Source organism: Protopterus annectens, chromosome 9.part0 (genome assembly GCF_019279795.1).
Source record: "Protopterus annectens isolate FY-2018-M chromosome 9.part0, PAN1.0, whole genome shotgun sequence".
Classification (NCBI taxonomy): domain Eukaryota; kingdom Metazoa; phylum Chordata; order Ceratodontiformes; family Protopteridae; genus Protopterus; species Protopterus annectens.
This window is the reverse complement of record NC_056743.1, coordinates 814742428-814758128: the sequence shown is the minus strand read 5'-3', so window position 1 is coordinate 814758128 and position 15701 is coordinate 814742428. Positions and strand designations below refer to the sequence as shown.

General features: G+C 41.6%; 1 protein-coding gene across 3 annotated transcripts in view; it reads left to right on the top strand.

Moving 5' to 3' along the window:
- Positions 1 to 15701, top strand: part of DIP2B (disco interacting protein 2 homolog B) — a 2678679-nt gene that overhangs the window by 2009903 nt on the left and 653075 nt on the right. Inside the window, exons 24-25 of one of the 3 annotated variants that reach the window (XM_044083475.1) lie at positions 7531 to 7640; positions 7759 to 7836. In XM_044083475.1, the coding sequence (XP_043939410.1) occupies positions 7531 to 7640; positions 7759 to 7836 (188 nt within the window). Of the gene's footprint in view, positions 1 to 7530; positions 7641 to 7728; positions 7837 to 15701 lie in introns of all 3 variants that reach the window. The other 2 variants (XM_044083472.1, XM_044083474.1) reach the window with 2 other exon arrangements.

Below are 15701 nucleotides of genomic sequence, written 5' to 3'. Positions count from 1 at the left end.
GGACTGGAATTGTTAGGTATGCAGATGTGGGGAAACTGTAAGACAGAAAATGCTTGTGACATCATATCACCTTTATGTCTAGTTGCCTACTGTTGAACAGATAGTTGCTTGCTTTGTGATTGGAGTATACCTGCCAGCCTCTAACAAACAGGAGGTTCCCAGATGCAAGCAGAAACACCAAAACACTTTGGACTGACATGCTGGTGCTCTAGCCACTTCTCTCCACCCCCTACCAGAATATTCCAGTGCCCAGTCCACTGAGGGAACTCAGGCTGTCTGAATTTCAGAAACCTTTTGATCAGCATATTCGTTAAGCTTTGAAACCTGTTAAGATCTTCTGTTTAGTTATCGTTCATTTTCAGGATAATTTCAAATGTTCAGATGGGAAGTTCATTTTGCAAAGAAATATCAGTCAAAATTAAAGCCAGGCCATTTGTATCAGATGTTGAACTGCAGGGAACTTGTCATAACAGTTTTCATTTTTGTTTTTTTTTTTTTTTAAGGAGGGTATGTTAATTGTGGCTTCATTGACTGTCTTAATGTTGTTTTGGCTTGCAGCCAGACAGCTTTAATTTTTCTCCATTTCTTACCCTCCTTGGATCTGAATTTAAAGTGATTCTTGCATATTTGCCCCTACAAGGGTTCATAGAGCATCTGTCATTTTTTTAATGTAGAAAACCTTTCAAACATTTAAGCACTTCTAATGAAAGATCTGTTCAGATGAGCACTGTGTTATGAATACAATTTACAGGATCCTTGTTGTGAGATGAAAAGTTGGAATTATGTAATGCACAGGTGAATTGAGAAACAAACTTAGCTGCTTGGTGCCATTTCACATTCTGTTATATTTGAACATTTTTGATCAACTTTGGTTGCTGTTTTAAAAATATTTTACAGATTTTTCTCCAGCTATGCCTTTTGCTTTTCTACTAATGTGGTTTGCAGTGTCTTTAACTCTTGTCACAGTTATTAAATTGTATTTTACAGATTTTTTTCCAGCCATGCATTTGCTTTTCTACTTATGTGGTTTGCAGTGTCTTAACTCTTGTCTCAGTTATTAAATTGTGACTCAGGAATAGTTGTTGGTGCCAACAAGAGATTCCGTGTGGAGGGCAATGAAGTGACTTCTTAACTGGTTACTTCACTGGTATACAAGCAGATCTGAAGAAGTTTAGTTTATTTGCTCTTCAACCTATGGGTCCTCTGATCTATATTGGATCCGACACGGCCGCATTTTCCAGCTACAACTCAGAGCTCCATGCTCCTCCTCTTACCCATAATGCCCCTGTCTCCCTTCTCCCCTCAGATCTCGTTTGCCACCTGAGAGGAAGCAGCATGGTCCAAGCTCCATTGTGGTAGTGTTGCTGTTTTAAAAGTAACTTTTGACTTTTTTGAACTTTTCTACTTATCTTTTTCACTCCTAACCTTTCTATACCTTCCCGGGGTTCTTTGTAGCTTGTTTCTTGTAGGCTTTTCTATCTTCTTCCCCTCTTTTCTTTCCTCGTGGTAGCGTATTTGTGTGTGTGTTTCCTTTGAACCGGCTAAGGCATGGCAGACGCCCTGAAGCCTAGTTTCAAAAGGTGCACAGAGTGTGGCCATAAGCTTTCCCCGGCGGATGGCCACACACTGTGTGTGGTTTGTTTGGGGGTGGCTCACCTCCAGTCCCCCTGTCCTGTTTGTGCTGGGTTTAACCCCAGAGCACTTAAGGACAGGTGGGACAAACTTATTGTCAAGGGCCTGTCCCCCTCCACTGCTGGAACGGACGTCCCACCATCCCCTGTTAAGAAAGCAGCGGCTGCTGCTTAGTCTTCCCTTGACTCAGCCTCTGGGATTCACCCTCCCTCCAAGAGGCCCGGGAAAGGGGATAAGTTCAAGAAGGACTGGCCTCGCAAGCGCTTCGATGATTGGTCAGGGGAGTGCTTGCAAGGCTGGTCAAGAAGGACTGGCCTCGCAAGCGCTCCCCTGACTGCTCGTCGGAGGCCAGCCCCCTGCCGAAGACTAAGCCTGTTTTCCAGGCCTGTTTCATCTCGGCTCAGGTCACCAAGGTTCTCCCCTGAGCTTGAGGTTCTAGTTAGCCGGTCTCCCCCTAGGCCTCCTACCCACATGCTCTCTCAGCCCACTTTGGCAGCAACCTCCTGCTCTACCCAGAGCCTGTCTGAAGCGGAGATGGACAAGATGATACGGAGATTTATCTGTACTCAAATTCAGATGGGGGTCTTGCCAGGGCCTTCTCCCACAGAGCGGGTGCCTTCCAACCAGTATTTAGACCTATCACTCCTTCAGTCTGACCCGCGGTTTTGCAGCTGTTGGATCAGAGGACGGTCAGAGTCAAGGGGTCATTGCTGATGGTACCTTGTAACTAGGCATCGGCCAGTGCCTTGAGTGTGTCGTATCTGACTAGATCGGATCTGAGCTGTCAGAGCCATAGCTTTGGGGTCAGAGCCAAGGGAGTGCTGTGTGCTCTGAGCTTGTCTGAGAGAAGCATCCCGCTAGGTGTCTCGGTTCCTAGAGGTTCGGGTCCGACTCCCTGGTCAGATCAGGGTGGAGCAGCTTCTGCTAGGTCAGCCCAGGAGGTTTGTTCCCCCTTGGTATTTGATGTGGTGGAGAGAGTTCCCGCAAGGTCAAGGTCTCTGACTATTTAGTCCTTTGAGTCCATCCAGACCCCCTTGGCCTTGAGTGCAGGTCCCGACCATCTTGCCCTCTCAGGGACAGGCCATAGCTGTAATGCCCCAGGACGTTCCGGCCTTGGAACATCCTGCTTGTGAGACCTCCCCAAATAGTCCTCCTGAGGAGCCCCCCCCCCCCCCGCAAGCATACGTGTAAAAGGAGGCACTTGAACTCTCCCCCAGAGTCTCTCACAGAAAACACTGACCTGGATGAAGGGGAAGGCTCCCCAAGATCAACACCCCCCCGAGGATGTCTCCTTTGAAGACATCATGGAGATCCTCCGCCAAAGAGGAGGGGTGGTCTGCCCCAATACCAACCTCTGACTAGTCCATGTTTCTGTAGGCATTTGGCTTGTGCCCGTCTACCTCTTGGGTGTCCCCTCCTACCGATCCACTTGTGGAGTTGATAACATTTAGGGCATGGAAGGAGCCGGACACCATAGAGCCATAGCCAAGTGCCTGGACAAGGTCTTAAGCCGTCCTGCAGACAAATTACACTGGCATAATGGGTCCCCTGTAGATGCTATGCTGGTGGCAGCGGCCACTAAGAAGGAACTTGGCCAGAAGAGTTCCACTGTCCATCCGCCTGAGCGAGAGTCAAGAATGCTGGATCGTTTTGGGAAGCGAGCTTATGCTTCATCGACCTTGTGCATGAGGATGCTGAACTACATGGCGCATGTTATTCAACTCCAGAGAGATCTAGTCAAAGAAGTCATGGAGTCGACACCAGGGTCCATGTTGACAGAGGACAGGAAGACATTCGATGCACGAATGGCCACCCTAAAATATGTAGCCAACACGTCCATGCATTTGCTCTCCCATGCTACAGAGGGAGTCGCACGGGCGGCGGGGTCAGGAGTTGCCAGCTCCGCTTATGTCAGTTCTCGGAGCCCTTCAAGTCGTCTTTTACCAACGCCCCTTGTATATGTGTGTGTATATATATATATATATATATATATATATATATATATATATATATATATATAGTTCTTCCCTTTTTGGGAAGACAGTCAGAGAGACTTTTGTCCAGAGCGAGAAGGACGGGAAGACACCGTCTGCCATTGGAGTCTGCTGCTCACCGCCTCAAAGGTCCTTTTCTAGGAATCAGCGAGGCCAGAATAAGATGTGGTTCTGCAAGTCTCAGGCGTTTTCCCAGGGCGCTCAGTACTCACCTTCCCGCAGAGGGGGATATGATAGTCGGGGGGTCCTAGGAATTTCAGTTCCCAACAACCTTTTTTGGATAAACACAGACAGCAACCATGAGGGGTTGCCCGGCTGTCCTTCTCTGGAGGCAGTTGGGGGTCATCTGTTGCTTCAGCCACTAGCATGGGAATCCATCACTACAGATAGTGGGTGTTGCGAGTCATATCCAGAAGATATTTCATCCCCTTTAAGGATCTTCCTCATCCAACAAAGCCCTCCCGGATGTCCCACCCACGCAGCAGGAGGAAGCAGCAGTGCAGGTAGACTTAATGCTGGAAAACAAGTCATCCAACCAGTCTGGATCCGGGATTTATTCCACATTCTTTTTAGTGCCAAAAAAGACGGGAGACCTTAGACCAATATTGGATCTGTCCCAATTGAGCCGGTCAGTAACCAAGACAAAATTCTGGATGGTCACGATTCAATCTATTCTGCCTTATCTGCAGGGCAGTGACTGGATGTGCTTGATCGACCTCCAGGATGTGAACTATCACATCAAGATGCACAGGCGCTCCCAGAGGTTCCTTCGCTTCTGGCTGGGTGCCAATTGTTTACCAATTTCGAGCCATCCCCTTTGGTCTCACCAAAGCTCTCCCTGGTGTTTACCAAGGTAATGGCAATAGTAGCGGCTCACCTGAGGATTCAGGGCATTCAGGTCTTTCTGTACCTAGACGATTGGCTCTTTACTGCCCCCTCAGAGCATCTACTATGTCAGGCCATGGACTCTTTCCTTCAGTTAGCCAACAAGTTGGGCATTACGATCAATATGAACAAGTCTGCTCTTCACCCAGTTCAGATTTTAGATTTCATTGGGGCACGGCTGGACACAATGCAATCGAAGATGTTCCTTACCTCAGACAGGATACGCAGCTTGAGGTTGCATGTCTTACACATTCTTCAGACCCATTTACCAAAAGCTGATGCAGTGTTAAGAGCTTTAGGTGCTATGGCGATGCCTCATGGCACACCTTCACATATGAGGGTACTGCAGTGGACACTAGCGGTTCAGTGCTCACTGTTAGACCTCCCTTTGTCTTTTCCAGTGAGAATTTCAAAAGCATTCAGGGGACTCCCTTTGGTGGTGGATTCAGTCCCTGGATCTCCTCAAGGGATGTCCTTTTCAACCTCTTTTACCCCAAACTATGGTGACCACGGACGTCTCCCTACTTGGGGGGAGCATTGCTCAGGAAGGACAGTCCAAGGCATGTTGTCCCCTTCTGAGACCTATCTGCACATCACTATTCTAGAGATGAGAGCGGTTCTTCTTGCGTTGCAGGCCCTCCATGCTCATCTTCCTCTGAGAACGATTGCAGTTCAGATGGACAACATATCAGTGGTCTGGTATATCAACAAACAGGGGAGAACCAGATCTTATCCCTTATGTCGAGAGGTTATGAGAGTGTGGGAATAGGCGATCTCCACCAGCCGTTTTCTGGTGACAACGCCCATCCCAGGATGGTCTAACATCTTAGCGGACAGGCTTAGCAGATCTATCCTGATGCCTTATGAGTTGTCTCTGAAGCCTTCAGTAGCGGAACAGATCTTCCTAGAGTGGGGTTGTCCTTGCTGCGATCTCTTCACATCTCCTTCCAACGTGAAATGCAGCAAGTTTTTCACTCTGAACTCCCCACCGGGGGACGCCCCCAGATATGCTCTGATTCATGCTTCTTTATTGCATATCCTCCTCTTCCCTTCATGTCGAAGTTTCTGCAGAAAGCCCGAAGGCTGAGGAGCACTGTGATTCTCATCGCCCCATCCTAGTCTCGACAGGTTTGGTTTCCCTTACTCAGGTCTCATCTAGTTGTTCCACCATGGACCTTGGTTCCGGATCTGCTTTCACGTCTCTCAGGGATTCCTCATCTAGATCTGCACAGTCTGAAGCTTACTGCTTGACTCCTCCGGTTCCCGTGATTCTTAGGACTCCTGGTCTGTTATCTCCTGTTAAATCCATTCTGGTGGCAGCTTATAAATCGTCGTCCAGAAAAGTTTATCGCAGTAAATGGAAATGTTTTTCTATTTGGGCCATTCAAAGATTTTTGTACCCTTTCACTCCACCGCTTTCAGCAGTTTTAGATTTTCTGGCTAGCATTTTTCATCAAGGCGCTAGTTCCTCGACAGTGAAAGTCCAACTAGCCGCCATTTCTAATTTTCATGTTGGGGTGGACATGTCTTCGTTGGCTTCTTCTAAACTTTGTAAAACCTTTTTTCTCAGACCCCTGGTTAAGGACCCTATTCCTCTGTGGGACCTCACTTTGTTGTTGTAGGCATTGGTTTCTCCTCCCTTTGGGCCTGCGGCATCTGTGGATCTAAACTTTTTGACCTGGAAGACTGCCTTCTTGGTTGCCATTACATTCGCTGGAAGGGTGTTGAAGCTTTATGCTATTTCTATCAACGTCCCTTACATGATCTTTCACAAGGATAGAGTACCGCTACACACTAACCCGTCCTTCCTTCCCAAGGTAGCCATGCAGGCCAATATTAATCATATTATTAATTTACCAGTATTTTTTCAGAACTACCAGAACAAAGGGGAATACAAATTACATTTACTGGACGTACACAGGCAGTTGAGGTTTTATCTGCACAGGACTAAATCTTTCCGCAAGTCTGATCAGCTTTTTGTGTCCTATGCCAAGCCCTTCTTAGGTAAACCTGTCTCAAAAGTGACTATTGCTTGCTGGATTTCACAATGCATTGACAGGGCTTATTCAGATAGAGGTTTCTCTCTTCCAGGAAGAGTAAGGACTCATTCGACCCGATCTATGGCTATGTCAGCAGCTTTTTGGTCTAGGGTCTCTTTGGATGAGATTTGTTCAGCTGCTACTTGGGCCTCATCTCACACCTTTATTTCTCATTATAAACTGGATTTGGTCTCTTGGAGTAGAGCATCCTTTGGTTCTGCGGTGCTCTGGAATATCCTTCCATGAGGGCCTCCCAAGAGGTAGGTAGCTGGGGACTCTGTCCCACAGGTTGAAGAGCAAGTGAAGTAAACTACTTCAGATGAAGTTATGGCCTCACCGTAACATTCCATCTGAGTAGTTCTACTTCATTTGTCTTCAGCCATTCCCCCCCTCCTTCCCTCTAATGTTATCCTTTGGGATATGACACGTCCTTTGTAACCAGACAGTTATACTGGGATCTTTGATTCTGTCAGGGCTAAAGTTAATTTGTAATGTTTGTGTTGGAGGATAAGATGCTTTTTGGTCAGGTATCTGTTACCTGTTAGGCAGCAAACTCGATCTGAAGGGAGACAGGGGCATTGTGGGTAAGGGGAGGAGCATGGAGCTCGGAGCCGTAGTTGAAAATGCGGCCGTGTTGGATCCGATATGGATCCAAGGACCCACAGATTTAAGACAAATGAAGTAGCACTACTGAGATGGAACTTTATGATGAGTACATAACTTCTTTTTTTAATCTCATATTTTCAGATGGCATAGTTACTTGAGTGCTAGATTTGTTTCAGTGGTATTTAATCATATAGTACTGCAGTTGTGCATATCTGTTGTTTTTTTTCCTGGCAGTGTTATACAGGCTTTATATGTTGGAGTAATCATGCAAAATAAGTATAGTCATGTACATTTATATTTTGTCCAATGAGTATTGCTTAAGTATTTTTTTTTTGTCTTTTAGTTATTTCTTTTTCTTTTTTTTTTTCATGTAGGTGTTGGACCTGCTTCAATGATAGTTGGGAATTTAGTTGCTGGTAAACGTATAGCTCAGTCTGCAGGTAGAGATCTAGGGCAGATAGAAGACAATGATATGGTACGAAAGGTAAGTACCAAAGGAAAACAATTAACAGTGGCATCCTACCTTAAAGTCATACCTTTTTATGTCTACCTCCCCTTTGCTTTCATTTCAGACACGTGTCTTGTATTTTGTTTTCCAGCAGCAATTTTTGTCAGAGATATTGCAATCGAGAGCCCAGTCAACTCCAGATCATCCACTTTTTATGCTTATCAATGCAAAGGTAAAGAATGCACAGCCTTATGACATGCAGCATCTCTTTGTATTTCTGTTTGTATTATTAAATGAAAATATGACTCACCAACAGCAACTGGCAGGCATTGCCAAGGTACATGGTGTTTGTTTAGTTGATTACCAGGTACTGTTCATTAACACCCACATGTCTTTGTTCACTGGTAGTCTGAAGAAATGGTTATTTGTTTGAGTCATAACTTAGACACAGCTGTATTAAAGATTTAAGTAGAATTTAATAGATGGCATATACAGTCTGTCTGTCACTATGGATTTTACTGGCATCATTTTGCATGCACTTGACCCACAAAAGACTAAATTGAAGAATGCATTTTTTGAAGCACATATAGTTAGTAATATAGTATAGAGGACATTGTTTGGGGAGGGAGGGGGTTACTTCCCCATGTTATTTATTATTAACTCTGGTTCCTAGCAAAACTGAACTGAACAAGATGTAAGGTGTTTGATGACTTGCACTTGCATTAAGCCATCTGCCAGCCTTGCGGTGTCGGTCAAACTTGCATCTGCTCAAAAACATCAAAGTAAATGACACCCTTCGTACAAGATATGTAGTTGTGTTTTAAAACCATATGAAAGTGATGAAGTGTCATTGTTTTGGAATCCTTTAACGTTTTGTTTAATGTACCACATAACCTCCTACTTAAACCTTCTGATGCTTCTTCAGTTTCATAGTAGTGAGTATCTAACAGTACCCTCCTCTTTCTTCCTGCAGTCCTTAAATCAGTTACCTCTCATGTATCCCACAGCTCTGATGTCCTTTCCATTTACATGATGACGACACACACACTCATTATTGCTGTATAAAACTAACAGTCCATTTTTGTTCACTGTGTCATCCCTGTGCCAGTGGCCCATTCCTGAAGACATTTGTCTTCAGTTCCTGTAACCATACACTATCTAGCCTTTGGTTGCTTTCCCAGAGTAACAACACCCAACCCTTTATCTGTCTGTTGTGGTGCAACAACTCAGAACAGTCATGCTGTCTGGGAACAGAAATAATCATCTTGTAATTTACTCACTCGCTTACTTGGTTCTCTTTAAGCATTTTCATTTTGGCAGCTACAGTGTGTTGAAGCAAATATATATATATATTTTAATTGTACTGCACTAGATAATACCATCAAAGTATTCAAACTTTAAGTGGATGTAAGGTATTCAAACTCTGTCAAGTCAAAGTAAACTTTATTGTCACTTAGACACCACAAGTGAAGTCTAAACAAATTACATGCATCATGGTAATTGAGAAGACAAACACAAAGTTACACATGCTTAGAAGAGAGACATGTACATACATACAATTACACATGTATCAGACCTAACATTTACCTGTCTCTTATATAGTTATATTATTACTTATTACTACAAATATTCTATACACCACTATACCAGCTGATTGGTTCCTTATTGCACCTGTCCATATTACACATTGTAATAATTCTCATATTCTCTATATTATAAGAATATCTAGCAATTCGTATTGCAAATATTTTTTTTTTTGCAAACTGATAAGTTGGTTGTGATGTCTTATTGTTATTGCATTATTGTTTCGGTATTACAAGACTTGTCATCGTCTCGCATCCATGAGATTAATACCAGAGTTCAAGAGTCTAATCACTTGAGGGAAAAAATTGTTCTTGAACCAGGTAGTTTTAGAGCGTACTCTGCAGCATCTTCTGCCAGACAACAGGCATGTGAACACTTCAAAAGCAGGGTGTGTAAGATCACTTGTTATTTTTGTTGCTCTGTCGTAACAACTTGTCGTGTATAGATCCTTTATCTGGATCCCGTTATTTTCTCCACAACTCTGACTGTCTTTTGTAGGACTTTTTGATCTACAGCTGAACAACTTCTGTACCAAACCGTGAAGTTACATGTTAGGATACCTTCTGTGGTAACCCTGTAGAAGATGCAGAGAATAGAGGGAGGTAGGCTTGCTTTCCTACCTCCCCTCAGGAAGTGCAGACATTGATGGGCCTTTTTTACTATGTGACTGGTATTGATTGACCAAGAAAGATCCTCCGCTGCATAGACTTCCAGGAATTTTGTGTTCTTTACCCTTTCCACTACCTCCCCATTCATCATGAGAGGAGAGTGAGCTGGTTGTACATTCCTGAAGTCTGTTATGATCTCTTTGGTTTTGAGCTATAGATGCCATCATATAAATTAAAGAAAATAACAGTCATACAAACGGAGCAGATCATAGTCAAATGAGGGCATTGTGCAAGATACTAGAATGCCCTCCCAGCTGTACAGGTATTCCATTACTTGGTTGTCTCTCACCAGTTATCAAAATTACTGTTCAAACCTGTCAGTGTGTGTACTACTTTCTTCTTTTCTTTTACAATAGTAACAGAGACATAAATTACATTTTAAAACTTTTATTTCAGATTTTTCATCAAAAGCACTGGCTTAACAAAACAAAACCAAATAGTCTGACACTGAAAACAGACTTCGCATGAGCAACAGTAAGCTTCTCTTTCCTTGAAACTCACATTTATTGAAAATGCATCTGGCAGCCCATTAAAGAGAAGGACATGCTAGTTTCTTAGTCAAGTAGCTTATAGTAAAGCATTAATTAGTGGCTATGTAGAGGGTACAGAAATTCAAAAAAATAAATAAATAAACGAATGTGCAATGAATATGCTAACACCCTGGGACAGCCCACTGGAGCCAAGTGTCCCTTTTCAGAGACAGACCAGGAGCCTTGTCTGGTGAAGTGACTTGGTCATAATAATACAGTAGACAAATGAAGGCTGAGGGAATCAAATGCTACACTACAGGAATCAGCCCATTATTATCATAGCCTTACTCATCTGCACTAACTAGACTGTTGTAACCCATTGTAATGCATTTTATACCCAAGTGCCTTCAGATAAGCTAAATTAAAAATACAGTCATAGTTAAAATATTAACACTAAACATGTAGACTTCATGTTGACCAGTTTATACACAGCCAAATAATAAACACAGTGTCAACAGTCAACAAATCAATACAATCAAAAATTGTCCAGAAGAACGCGGCTAATATGATGATGGTCCTGTTTACTACAGTTAATTTCTTCTTTTGCATAATAACTTTTGTTGAATGCAGGAGCCAAGTATTTTTATACACACAGATGTTACCATAATTTACAGCTCCTCATATGGCTACGTATCCTTCCAGTGTTTGCTTGTGATCAGATTGTTGAATAAATGCATGAATAATGACATAGAAGTCTATTTAATCTCACCTCTGTGAGAAGCAAACAGTGCAATCCATAGCAGATCCCATGCCCTACCAACCTCTTGCCATAGGAATCAGAGAGAGAGAGTCCAAATCAGGAGCAAGTTTTAAATATTGGTGTTATGTATTTAAAAATTTTCTAGTAAAAGGTTTTGCATTACCGGGCATTTTCTGGATTGTATCAAGGCTAAAGCTCACATGATCTTCCTTTCTTAGTGACTGCAGTCCACAACACTTTATCAGAAAGCCACATATGTTATAAGGAACAGACCACAAATATTAAGTAAAAATCAGGGTCATTTGAAGACTGTGCCCTCTGTGTGCATACACGCACGCACCCACACACACACACGCAATCATTATTTACATGCACTTGTATGACTTTACACCTCAGATATTTGCTTAAGAACAAGTGAATGAGTAAATAATAATAAGTAATAGTCCAGAAATGTCTCATTTTGCTACTGTCAGAACCATGCAGCGCAACCCATTGCAACCTCCTCCTTACTTCTCGGTGTCTTAGCTCAAAAAACAAAGCCAAAAAAAAAATCAGGAACAGATTTTAAATATTTCGCCTGTATACTTAAAAGTATTGCTGTAATACCAAGCTCTGCATTGGTAAGCAAGGGTGTAGCTAGCCAGGCATACTGTTTGTGCTTTACTGAGTACACTTTTTATAAGTGTCATATCAACATGACTCTTCTTTTTTTTCACGTCATAGTATGTCTGCAACTGTCTAAAATAATACTTTTGACTGCAGGTGCAATATTGCTAATCTAAAAACAATATTTTTCATAGTTTTAGGGGGAACAGCTGAAAATGAGACTTACATTTATTAAGTGACTGGGGTACAGCATTTTGAGAGGCGTCCATTTTATGAGATAATTGTCCAAAGGGGTTTGCATTAATATTTCTTGAGTACAAAATGAAATTTACTTGCTGGACCGTAAGCATTTTCCTGAAGGGTGTAAAGTCTAAATGTCACATGCCTCTTATTATTTTGTAACTGTACTTTATAACAACATTAAAAAAAAAACAGACCAAAATGCCTATCAACTTCTTTGCTCAGGAATTCTGGATAAAACCAAAAATAGTGTGTGGGATCACATTTTAAGTATTTTATTGTAGCTATTTGTTAACTAAGTAAACGCACTGGGCAAACTGTTCCTTTTCATTGGCAACCCAGGAGCACTGTCTGGTTAAGTGACTTGCTCAGAGTTGCACAGCAGGTGAATGGAGGTATAAATATTCTAATCATGTACATTTGAGTATGTGAAGGAGTTCATTAATTCAGAACCTCAGGTGCAAAATAAGTCTTAATTCACTTGGAGTTAAAACAGATGTTGCATGGACATTCAGTCTGTGAACAATAATACTTATGAAACTCTAATGACTGCCATTATTGATTAACTGTAATCCTTATTACTTTACCAGAAAAAAATAAGTTAGTGAGGGTCAAGACATAAATATAAAGCAAATCAGAGATGTTCAGCAAAATTGGAAACAGATAAGAGGTAAACTACTAAAATTCAAAAAACAAAACAAAAAAAAAAAGGTTTTTCATCAACATGCGTTTTCTGAACAAGAAGTATGAAACTGCGAATGGCATTATTGACTGTAAAACTCTCAGTAATTTATCAGAAAAGAAAGAAGTCAATGAAGGTTTAGCAGTTTTTTTTTTTGTTTTTTTTTTTACCTTCATTTGCACAGAGTGACTCTGTTATCCAGACAGTACTCCTGAATTGCCCCTGAAAAGTGGGTTTAATTGCTAAACAGATGGGTTAAAATGACATGGTGTAAAGAAAAAATTATCATGTGCATTTCTGAACAGCTAGAAACTCTAATGACAAGACATGGCATTCATTGCCAGAAAATGTTCGCTGGGTAAACTGTGAATCTTTGGGGTTCTCAGTTAATCTTAGGTAAACACACACTTACTAGAAACATGGCATATGGCATAATGCCTTCAGTGTTGACTTATCTGTACCAACTTATCTTTTCTCAAAAAATACCACTGTTCTCCACCACTACATTTTTGTAACCAGTTCTAGGTAGTCTTGCCCATTAGTTCAAATGTAAAGCATTTAAGTCAATAAGAGAGTACAGACTCCATCAAATCAGAAGTAAACCTATGTAATCAGGTTTGGAGTTTTTGGTGGGATGCTTTAATTTTTAATGGTTATGGGGTCCTCAACCAGCACTGAGGCTTAGGCAGCTACCTAGGTCACCTTTTGGCAAACCTAGTACTACGTACCCGTGTGTGTGTGTGTGTGTGTGTGTGTGTGTGTGTGTGTGTGTGTGTGTGTGTGTGTGTGTATATATATATATATATATATATATATATATATATATATATATATATATATATTTGTATGTATATGTAAGGTGTGTGTGTGTACATATATATATATATATATATATATATATATATATAGGTCTACTTCGAACCATCAAATTTACATTTAATCAAAGCTCACTTACCCCATTCCATTTCTTCAAAGCTTCAGTTATCTGAAAGCACGGACTGCTGAAATCCTTTCCCTGTGAAAGGAACCACTTGTCCACCATGGTGAACTTTGCCCTTTCTTCAATCTAGTGTGATTTCGGAGTTAGAATATTTAAGTAGGGGAGGTGTGGGGGGCGAGACCCCCCACTTTGGTGGGTTTAGCTTTGGTCTGTGTAGGTTTTTTCTCATTGTGGCCAAGTGTTTTTTTTCACAGGGAAAGGAGTTTGGCAGTCTGTGCTTTCAGGTAACTGAAGTTTCGAAGAACTAGGATCGGGTAAGTGAGCTTCAGCTAAATGTCATTTCGATGGATTGAAGTAGAGCCATATATATATATATATATATATATATATATATATATATATATATATACACATACATATATTGCCTGTTGGTCTTATGCAGCTGTTGAACATCTGCATAGGATGACCTTTATACATTACACTTGGAACACACTGTTCAGACATCTTCTGATTAATTGATTGCATCATTAATTGAAAGATATTAATGGGGACAAATAGCTAATGACTTTGTAAATGCAAGAAGGAACTACCATTTCCTACAACTTTTATAGTGTTATCTTATTTTTCAAGTCTGTATGCTTAAAAACAAATCCCTAGCTTATACCAGTGGCATTCGTCTAGATAACCACTTCTGTAAAAGCAGGATAATTTATTATATTAATTCAGCATATAATTCCATCAATATCCTTTTACACTCCCCGCCCCCAACAGCCCAAGATTACAACATTATGTAACTTGAATTTGCTTCTGTCCAACCTTTTGTACCTTAAACCATTAAGTGTGGATATATTATATCTATGAAAAAACACAATCATCCATAGCCAAGGTTTATACAGCCAGGTGGCTAGCCCTGCCATGGTAGTTCATCCACACCACACACACACACACACACACACACACACACACACACACACACACACACACACACACACACACTCACACCTATGGCCAGTTTTGAGTGTCCAGTCCACCTACTGCATATCTTTGGAATGTGGGAGGAAACTGGAGCTCCCAGAGGAAACCCATATAAACACAGGGAGGACATGCAGACTCCACACAGAAGACACCTCAGCTAAAAATTGAAATGGGGAACCTCTCACTGTGAGGCGGCCATGCTGTCTGCTGCACCACTGTGCCGCCCTTGCTTTAATATCCTTAACATATATGGCAGCCACTGATAAAATTCCCTTCATCTCGCATTTAAAATGCCACTAACTGCTCACTGTAGAACACTGATTTACAGTATATGATGCAATTTGCATTATGAGTTATTTATACAGATAAGAGTAGAAACATTTATGTAGAGTTATTTATTTATTCCATTCAGTGTCTGTCTGAACATTAACGGCATAAAGTATATCCTTCACAGTTCACCCCCCAGATTAACACCGTCAACAAAATTCCAATCTTTCTGATCTCTTTCTTCTTGCAAAGCCATATTTCACATGTATAGTCCTATATCTAATGAGATTAATGTTTTTTTTATCCCATTTAATCACCAAGTTCACAGTGTTGCTGGTTTTCTTTTTGAGCAAATCCATCTCCCAACACCAGCCTCTGGTTCAGGTCCAAAGGTGCTCATGATTCTTCAAGTTTGCTTTTTTTCTGTCACTCAAGCCTTTCCTTTGGAATGGGGTGAAAAGTTTTACTTGCAGTATCTCTCCAGGGGCATTGCTTACAGTCAGAAGAATGAGATGTAGAGTCTTCCTTTTCTTGCCGGCCCATCTTTTGCTGGTGAAACTGTCTCATCTCCTCCCAGTATGTTCTGAATCTAAAAATATATTTGAACCTCCAGGAAAAAATATTTTGAAGACAGCTGGATACAGCAGCTAAGATTTCATACTTGCCTCTTGACTTTCCTTATTGTTGGGATAACGTTTTTTTCTCTTCTGCTTGGTGTATAGTAAATAATTATTTTCCAGAAACAATCTGATGTCCCCAAATTTTAATGCTTTTCTGATGACAGCTCTTTCTGCTGGTAGGATTTTTACTAATATAGGTCTTGGCTGATTTCTCATGGCCAGATTTGGAGCATGCACATGATATGTTCTCTCATTTAATGAATCCTGCTGCGGAATACCAGTCCT